Source organism: Coregonus lavaretus (genome assembly GCF_964263955.1).
Source record: "Coregonus lavaretus genome assembly, chromosome: 13".
In the NCBI taxonomy this organism is placed as follows: Eukaryota; Metazoa; Chordata; class Actinopteri; order Salmoniformes; family Salmonidae; genus Coregonus; species Coregonus lavaretus.
The window spans coordinates 4892902-4903070 of NC_140000.1; the positions used below are offsets into that span (position 1 = coordinate 4892902).

Sequence of the window (10169 nt, forward strand, 5' to 3'; positions counted from 1 at the left end):
TTTGTTCCAGTGTGCCTGTTTTGCGCACTGGACTGTTGACGCTATCCAGCGTAACTGTGTACTACGGAATAAACTCTGTATTCTGTGATTTACCCTCCTGCACCTGACTCCTTCAAATCACACTCTCACAGCCATAATAACGTTTGCCATGTGGCATAGGCTACAGTTGAGCAGAGGCGGTTTTAGGATTTCCACACATGAGGATTTATTTTTTGCAGGGTCAAAAAAATAACAGCCTTTAAAAAAACACACATTTCATGCAATTCTATGTAATTTACATGACAGAAGACATTAGCGGAATCTTTTTTAATACCACACAAATGACTGAAATGAGTGGCTGATCTGACTGACAAACTGAGATCAATCTGATCTGGAATTAAAACAACCAATAGCCCAGGCCAATGAAGCGACACGCAGATTGTACAATATCAGGAGGCAATATATATACAGTCTATATATCATAGGCTACAGTAGGCTACTAAATATAATTTCCAGTGGCACACTGACTCACCTAATGATGAAGATGAAGCCATATGCTACTCACGGTGATGGCTCGTCATGGAAATAGCCTTTCGCAAGATGAGCTACTTTTAAAAACAGTGCTGCTGTTAGCAAAACATTGGGAGTTGTTGATAAAAATATATATATATTGGTTCTACAGACAGATTAGTATTCTCTTTTCAGCAGTAGGCATTTGCTTTCCAAAATGTAGGTTTTTCCAGCGATTGTATTTTGAAATCTGCAATAAGGCAAACTGACAGCCGCAACCAACCATAGAAATGTAATCTATAGATGGCAGTTCCCTGGCATCCATTGCAAGTGTACCCATGAGTGTAACAGTCGCCAGGGTAAGAGGTTCTAAAACCCTTCTATGGATTATAAATCTATGGCCACAACGCAACAAGCTGTAACATATATTTGGCGCATATGCTGCCCAAGCTGTGGCCTTCCCGACTGTAGGCAAACCGGTAACTGCCAAAATAAAGGAAACACTTGAGTAAATGAGGGATACAAAGTATATTTGATGGTGTGGAGTGCAGTTTCCTGGCATGGTTTAGGTCCACTTTTAGAATCTATGCCAAGGCACATTAATGCTGTTCTGGCAGCTAGTGGCCCAACACCCTTTTCAGACCTTTATGTTGGTGTTTCCTTTATCTTGGCAGATAGGCTACCTGTATAAACTTAATCCACAGTTATTTTTTTATAAACAATTGATCCTCTGTGGCTAAATTATGCTCTCTGGTGTATTTTGAACATTGAGAGTCGGCTCCTGTGGTTGGATAAAAAAGTATTATAATAATAAATAAAATAAAAACATTAGCTTGGGCCCAGCCCCTGACTCACACAATTTACCAGTCACATTGATTTATTATGCAGTTTTTATTTATTTATTTATTATTAATCAGTTACCCAATCAAGGCAGGGTCCCCAGTTGCCCACATGGGCCCCCTACCTCCTCTCCTCCCCCATCTGATGATTAGCTATTTACATAAGTATTCAGACCCTTTGCTATGAAACTCAAAATTGAGCTCAGTTGCATCCTGTTTCCATTGATCGTCCTTGAGATGTTTCTACAACTTGATTGGAGTCCACCTGTGGTAAATTCCATTGATTTGACATGATTTGGAAAGGCACACACCTGTCTATATAAAGTCCCACAGTTGACAGTGCATGTCAGAGCAAAAACCAAGCAATGAGATCGAAGGAATTGTCCGTAGAGCTCCGAGACAGGATTGTGTCGAGGCACAGATTTGGGGAAGGGTACCAAAAAAGTTCTACAGTATTGAAGGTCCCCAAGAACACAGTGGCCTCCATCATTCTTAAATGGAAGAAGTTTGGAACCACCAAGACTGTTCCTAGAGCTGGCCGCCCAGCCAAACAGCAATTGGGAGAGAAGGGCCTTGGTCAGGGAGTTGACCAAGAACCTGATGGTCACTCTGACAGAGCTCCAGAGTTCCTCTATGGAGATGGGAGAACCTTCCAGAAGGACAACCATCTCTGCAGCACTCCACCAATCAGGCCTTTATGGTAGAGTGGCCAGACGGAAGCCACTCCTCAGTAAAAGGCACATGACAGCCCACTTGGAGTTTGCCAAAAGGCACCTAAAGGACTCTCAGACCATGAGAAACAAGATTATCTGGTCTGATGAAACCAAGATTGAACTATTTGGCCTGAATGCCAAGGGTCACATCTGGAGGAAACCTGGCACCATCCCTACGGTGAAGCATGGTGGTGGCAGCATCATGCTGTGAGGATGTTTTATAGCAGCATGGACTGGGAGACTATTCAGGATCGAGGCAAAGATGAACGGAGCAAAGTACAGAGAGATCCTTGATGAAAACCTGCTCCAGAGCGCTCAGGACGTCAGACTGGGGTGAAGGTTCACCTTCCAACAGGACAACGACCCTAAGCACACAGCCAAGACAACGCAGGAGTGGCTTTGGGCAAGTCTCTGAATGTCCTTGAGTAGCCCAGCCAGAGCCCGGACATGAACCCGATCGAATGTCTCTGGAGAGACCTGAAAATAGCTGCACAGCAACGCTCCCCATCCAACCTGACAGAGCTTGAGAGGATCTGCAGAGAAGAATGGGAGAAACTCCCCAAATACAGGTGTGCCAAGCTTGTAGCGTCATACCCAAGAAGACTCAAGGCTGTAATCACTGCCAAAGGTGCTTCAACAAAGTACTGAGTAAAGGGTCTGAATACTTATGTAAATGTAATATTTCAGTTTTTATTTGTAATAAATTTGCAAAGATTTCTAAAAACCTGTTTTTACTTTTACTTTCATTATGGGGTATTGTGTGTAGATTGATGAGGGGGGGAACATTATTTAATCCATTTTAGAATAAGGCTGTAATGTAACAAAATGTGGAAAAAGTCAAGGGGTCTGAATTCTTTCCGAATGCACTGTATATATTTCCTTTATTATTATAGATTTTTTTTTTTTTTTTTTTTTTTTTTTTTCTCTCTTGGGGCCTCCACTGGCCTGGGCCCAGGGGTTTCAGCCCCGGTAAGCCCCTGCATTAATCCGGCCCTGTATGTAATGTGCATGCTAAAGTGAGGATTATCTTTGTTTTCTCTTCCCATCTTTACAGCTACGCTCCTTTCTGCAAGTGAGAAAATACAACCTCGACTTGGCATCACTGATTCTCTACGCTTTCCAGCTAAGCACAGCACTCGCCTACCTGGAGAGCAAGCGGTTTGTACATAGGTAAGCCCTCACACCAATCTAGCCTTATTAATATGGCTTGTGTGTGTTTCCTGTAAACTCACTACTCTTCTCTTTTCAATTGTAACCACGTCTGCTTCTTGCAGGGATATAGCTGCCAGGAACGTTCTGGTATCCTCAGTGGACTGTGTTAAACTGGGAGACTTTGGCTTGTCTCGATACATGGAGGACAGCTCCTATTACAAAGGTAGGAGTTTCACTTGTTCTGGGGACTAACTGTCCACAGCATACCAGAGGAGATCACTTTCAGCTGTTTTTGTTATCAGTAAGTCATGCATTAGGTTCCTCATTCTTTAAGCAGACAGCAGTGGCTGCTGTCATTCATGGACATTATAAACATGGAAATATATGTAGCACGTATGCGTGGGGTGAGTGAAAGAAACACAACTGCTCTTTCATTAGCGTATGACTCTGTAAGACTGCTATTGTGAACCACTCATCTAACTATGGGTGAGGGAAGTCCTGTGGGAGGGAAGTGTTTGTCTTATTCGGTCTTGTCACTTGTTCCTTTGTCCATGTGTATCTGTCCAAACCAATCACAATAAAAACCTTTGATCACAAAAAAAGTCACGCTTTCACCTCTCCCCCCAGCCTCTAAAGGGAAACTGCCTATCAAATGGATGGCACCAGAGTCTATTAACTTCAGACGCTTTACCTCAGCCAGTGACGTGTGGATGTTTGGTGAGTTTGGGAATTTGATACAGTACTTATCAAACAGTACTCAAAAACCTTTAAGACAAAGGCTGTATGTTATTAGCTGATAAATTATGGTTTAAATAAATATATGTTTCTCTGTACTCCAGGTGTGTGTATGTGGGAGATCCTCATCTACGGAGTCAAACCCTTCCAGGGGGTGAAGAACAACGATGTCATCGGCCGGATAGAGAACGGAGAACGTCTGGCCATGCCCCACAACTGCCCCCCCACCCTGTACAGCCTGATGACCAAGTGCTGGGCCTACGACCCTAGCAAGAGACCCCGCTTCACAGAGCTCAAAGCCCATCTCAGGTACGTCTGTCAGTCGGTCTATCTGCATGTACATTGCTGTAGTGCATGGTACGTTATTGAAGACTATCTCCTATGACTAGAATGTCATAAGAGCCATACTTTAGCTAAATGTATTTTGCAGTTGTAGCTTTCACTGAGTCTGGACTGAGGTACATTGACTGAGGAGGAAAAATAATGCATACCTATCAGGGTTGGAGTTTATTCAATTTTAATTCAGTCAATTCAGGAAGTAAACTGAAATTCAAATTTCAAATGTTTCTCATGGGGGGGGGGGGGGGGGGGGGTTTACTTGGGAACAGATTTCCGAAATTAAATTAATTTCTAGCTGAATTCCTGCTGATTTTACAGTTTTTTGTGAACAAAAACTAAAATCATTTTCTGTTTACTTTGGGGGGGCCAAAGTAAATCACTCGCTGGCCGGTTTTGACCTGCGGGCCGTCTGTTACCGACCCCATCTAGATAGATTTTCATTCTTGGTCACTAGATGGCACTCTGTCACAAAAGCATCCACACAGTTCATTCATTGAAGGTGGAATTGACTGGCTTGTTTGTACAGGTAGATATACTGTACTACATGCTCAGTTCTCTGGCTGACACTTGGCTTTATGGTGTTTTGGGTTCTGTGATCCAGTTGAGGTCAGCTAAACCTCTGGGTGACACTTGGCTTCATGGTGTTTTGGGTTCTGTGATCCAGTTGAGGTCAGCTAAACCTCTGGGTGACACTTGGCTTTATGGTGTTTTGGGTTCTGTGATCCAGTTGAGGTCAGCTAAACCTCTGGGTGACACTTGGCTTCATGGTGTTTTGGGTTCTGTGATCCAGTTGAGGTCAGCTAAACCTCTGGGTGACACTTGGCTTCATGGTGTTTTGGGTTCTGTGATCCAGTTCAGGTCAGTCATACCTCTGGGTGACACTTGGCTTCATGGTGTTTTGGGTCCTGTGATTCAGTTCAGGTCAGTCATACCTCTGGGTGACACTTGGCTTCATGGTGTTTTGGGTTCTGTGATCCAGTTGAGGTCAGCTATACCTCTGGGTGACACTTGGCTTCATGGTGTTTTGGGTTCTGTGATCCAATTGAGGTCAGCTAAACCTCTGGGTGACACTTGGCTTCATGGTGTTTTGGGTTCTGTGATCCAGTTGAGGTCAGCTAAACCTCTGGGTGACACTTGGCTTCATGGTGTTTTGGGTTCTGTGATCCAGTTGAGGTCAGCTATACCTCTGGGTGACACTTGGCTTCATGGTGTTTTGGGTTCTGTGATCCAGTTGAGGTCAGCTAAACCTCTGGGTGACACTTGGCTTCATGGTGTTTTGGGTTCTGTGATCCAGTTGAGGTCAGCTATACCTCTGGGTGACACTTGGCTTCATGGTGTTTTGGGTCCTGTGATTCAGTTCAGGTCAGTCATACCTCTGGGTGACACTTGGCTTCATGGTGTTTTGGGTTCTGTGATTCAGTTCAGGTCAGTCATACCTCTGGGTGACACTTGGCTTCATGGTGTTTTGGGTTCTGTGATCCAGTTCAGGTCAGTCATACCTCTGGGTGGCATGGGACATAGGGAAGTCCCTCTGTTGGTTTCCATTAGATCGCACAGCCACAAAGTCAAAATTGGCTATAAAATGTATTAAAACACAAATTAACTTTTTGTGTGGTAAGGCTAGGGTTAAGGTCAGGGTAAGGTTTAAAATCACATTTTAAGAAGATAAATTGCCGAAATAGACGGGGTTTATGGCTTTGTGGCTGTGGTGACCTGTGACGACCCTCAGTAGCTCTGAATCGTCAGACCGTGCCCGTCTGTCCCACTTCCTGTCTGGGATGACCTCATCGTTGGTATGGTACAGTGCCAGGGCCCTACCCTCATCTTGCCTTCTATCCTTAGGATTCCATTGGTGAGGGAGTCAGACCTGTGCGTTTGATTTAGCTTGGAGTTCGCACTTTTGGGGACTATTCTATTGGTTTCATTTTATGGGGCAAACTATATTGAGTGCAGCTCAAGTGTTTGATATGTGTTTGACCCAGGTTTATTAAGGACTGAGTGAAAGCGACAATCTGCAGAAATAACAAAGGGACACCCTGAAACTGTTTCGGTAAACAGCTGAGGAACGGGGCTGGAGAAATTTAACCTCACTCAAATTCATAGACAGAGCTATGGATGCAAGGACTGACCATCAATGATATCAGAATGATAGTTTGAACCTTTTTATGAAGCTATACAGTGTTAACAATTACATTGTTTACAAACAATGGTGTGAAACAAGCTTATATTTTGGGTTCTGACGGGTGAACTAAGCTCTTGAGGCATTCATAAGGTATATTCTTCAAGAATCAATGGGATATATCATTTATTTAAATGTCCAAAAATGAATGTAGCATTTGCAAAAAGGTCAGTATGGAGTTGAGGAAATCACCTTTAGGTAACACTGAAGACATTCCTTCCCAGAAAAGGTCTAGACAGAGACCCTGGTAACTGGCTTCGACTTCCCCTCTGATGCAGTGCTGGACATTTTCCCTTCATTGACAGGGTAGGGTTTTTCTGAGAATGAAGTGTGAGCATCATTTCTATGCATGCTCACACTTGTGTTGCTAGGCATTTGGATGTCCAGGTAAGATACCTTGGGGCCATGATGAGGTAGTTTTAACTTCACTCAATGACGTAGGGATCTGGCTCCTTTCCATCAATGACTGCTATGGAACAGAGCTATAGCTGCTGCATCTGTATGAGCCGTCCTGTTGCCTGCCATGCTTTCTCCCATCATAGTGCCCCTGGTTTACACAGAGAAGACATGTCGGAAAATAAAAGTGCATATTAAGGGCTGTGCTTTTATTATACTGTTTAAAACTCAGCATGAGTCACACCTCCAGTTTATACTTGTCTTTCTCCCACCACATCGGTCATGTTATGGTTCTCCAGCAACATGGCAGAGAGGGCTGTGTCCTGGAAACCATGTCAATATTTACACTCTTAATACTATTTACATGAAAAGCCAGGCCCTTAAAAGGCATTTGATGTGGGGTTCGTTGATCGAGACTTGTTTTATATCATAATAATATCAATTAGGGAGCGCAACTGCCAAAAAGGGTTGTGTGTCTGTGTGTGTGTGTCTGTGTCTGTGTGTGTGTGTGTGTGTGTGTGTGTGTGTGTGTGTGTGTGTGTGTGTGTCTGTGTGTGTGTGTGTGTGTGTGTGTGTGTGTGTGTGTGTGTGTGTGTGTGTGTGTGTGTGTGTGTGTGTGTGTGTGTGTGTGTGTGTGTGTGTGTGTGTGTGTGTGTGTGTGTGTGTGTGTGTGTGTGTGTGTGTGCGTGCGTGCGTGCGTGCATGCAGATGACCTGAGTCATTTTCCCATTGAAAAAGCAACTACCAATGAGAAATGAGTAACAGAGGGTTGAGATCAGACTTGTCTCACAGACTGGTCTCACAGACTGATCACAGAGACTGATTGACTGGCTTCTGCAGTACTAAGGCAGGATCTGTCTCCACATGTCAGCTGAATGAAAACGATGAACCTCAGGTACAAAACTAGTCATAACAAACATGACTCTCCCTTATTGTTGCTGAAGTGTGTATTTGTATTTAATAATGTATGGTACCACTGCAATATACCCTTACATGGTACCACTGTAATATACCCTTACATGGTACCACTGTAATATACCCTTACATGGTACCGCTGTAATATACCCTTACATGGTACCACTGTAATATACCCTTACATGGTACCACTGTAATATACCCTTACATGGTACCACTGTAATATACCCTTACATGGTACCACTGTAATATACCCTTACATGGTACCACTGTAATATACCCTTACATGGTACCACTGTAATATACCCTTACATGGTACCACTGTAATATACCCTTACATGGTACCACTGTAATATACCTTTACATGGTACCACTGTAATATACCTTTACATGGTACCACTGTAATATATCTTTACATGGTACCACTGTAATATACCATTACATGGTACCGCTGTAATATACCCTTACATGGTACCACTGTAATATACCCTTACATGGTACCACTGTAATATACCCTTACATGGTACTACTGTAATATACCCTTACATGGTACCACTGTAATATACCCTTACATGGTACCACTGTAATATACCCTTACATGGTACCACTGTAATATACCCTTTACATGGTACCACTGTAATATACCCTTACATGGTACCACTGTAATATACCCTTTACATGGTACCACTGTAATATACCCTTACATGGTACCACTGTAATATACCTTTACATGGTATCACTGTAATATACCCTTATATGGTACCGCTGTAATATACCCTTACATGGTACCACTGTGATATACCCTTACATGGTACCACTGTGATATACCCTTACATGGTACCGCTGTAATATACCCTTACATGGTACCACTGTAATATACCCTTACATGGTACCGCTGTAATATACCCTTACATGGTACCGCTGTAATATACCCTTATATGGTACCGCTGTAATATACCCTTACATGGTACCACTGTAATATACCCTTACATGGTACCACTGTAATATACCCTTACATGGTACCACTGTAATATACCCTTACATGGTACCACTGTAATATACCCTTACATGGTACCACTGTAATATACCCTTACATGGTACCACTGTAATATACCCTTACATGGTACCACTGTAATATACCCTTACATGGTACCACTGTAATATACCCTTACATGGTACCACTGTAATATACCCTTACATGGTACCACTGTAATATACCCTTACATGGTACCACTGTAATATACCCTTACATGGTACCACTGTAATATACCCTTACATGGTACCACTGTAATATACCCTTACATGGTACCACTGTAATATACCCTTACATGGTACCACTGTAATATACCCTTACATGGTACTACTGTACTGTATATAGCTGCTACTTGGAAGTCAGTTGTAAAGCTGTAAAATCTGTTGTGAAGTCAGTTTTAAAGTCAGCTCTGTGGTATTGTCATGCAGATATGACTCCAGCTAGTCTCACTATGAGAGGAGAACTCTGTACTCTGAGCAGGGAGGGGACAGTATTATTAAGTTCCATGGAAAAGAGGGCTGTCCAAACCAAACCCTATGTGCCATGTCTCTGAGGCTGAGGCTTTCTATCTGCTCTGCAGTGCACTGAGCTGACCTGAGAGACTGGCTGTCTGTCTGGCTGCTTGACCACGTCTTGCCAGATCGGCAGTCTTGGCACTAGTGGTTCTTTAACCTCACCGTCACCGAGCCATCTTCTCCAGCCTCTATCTCGGCTCCACAGCGGAGGGCTTCAGTTCAGAGACCACCCTTTAACAAGCCACCCGCCTGCCTGCCTGCCCGCCTGCCTGCCCACCTGCCCACGCGTTTATTACACCCTGTGGACAGATGCCAAGTGCAACACGCTGCCTGAATAGCCCAGTGGAGTAAGAAGGAGGCAGCTGAGCTGGACAGAACAGACAGAGGGCTAGTCCCCCATTCTGTTCTCTTGTGAAGACTATTTTATTGACTGAGCTCCGTTCCGGTTCTAATAGGCCGTTGTTGCTGGGATTCTCTGCCTGGTTGTCTGTCTGGTCTCTCTGCCTGGTTGTCTGTCTGGTTTCTGGGACTCTCTGCCTGGTTGTCTGTCTGGTTTCTGGGACTCTGCCTGGTTGTCTATCTGGTCTCTGTGACGCTGTGCTGGTAGTGATGGCCTTGTGTCATGTATACTGGACGTCTCTCCCCTAATGGATTATCTAAATGGCTATGGTCTCCTGTTCCTCTAGCAGCTCAAGAGGTAGTTCATCTCCCACTATTGTAAGGTAACAGTCAGGGCTTTTCCTTCCTTATCTCCGTGACTCTGTTGTCTGACTATGTCCTAATGATGTGTGCCTTGAGCAAATGTGGAGTGATGTAGTTGGCTGTGAAGGAATGGTTTTGATTCAGGTCCATCACAATATAATT

The 10169-nt window shown here is 43.8% G+C and overlaps 1 protein-coding gene across 1 annotated transcript in view; it reads left to right on the top strand.

Annotated features, from left to right (window-relative positions):
• Positions 1-10169, top strand: part of LOC311140551 (focal adhesion kinase 1-like) — a 98751-nt gene that overhangs the window by 85857 nt on the left and 2725 nt on the right. Inside the window, exons 19-22 of the mRNA XM_084175655.1 lie at positions 3096-3211; positions 3316-3416; positions 3821-3910; positions 4033-4237. Coding sequence (XP_084031781.1) covers positions 3096-3211; positions 3316-3416; positions 3821-3910; positions 4033-4237 — 512 coding nt within the window. The remainder of the gene's footprint in view (positions 1-3095; positions 3212-3315; positions 3417-3820; positions 3911-4032; positions 4238-10169) is intronic.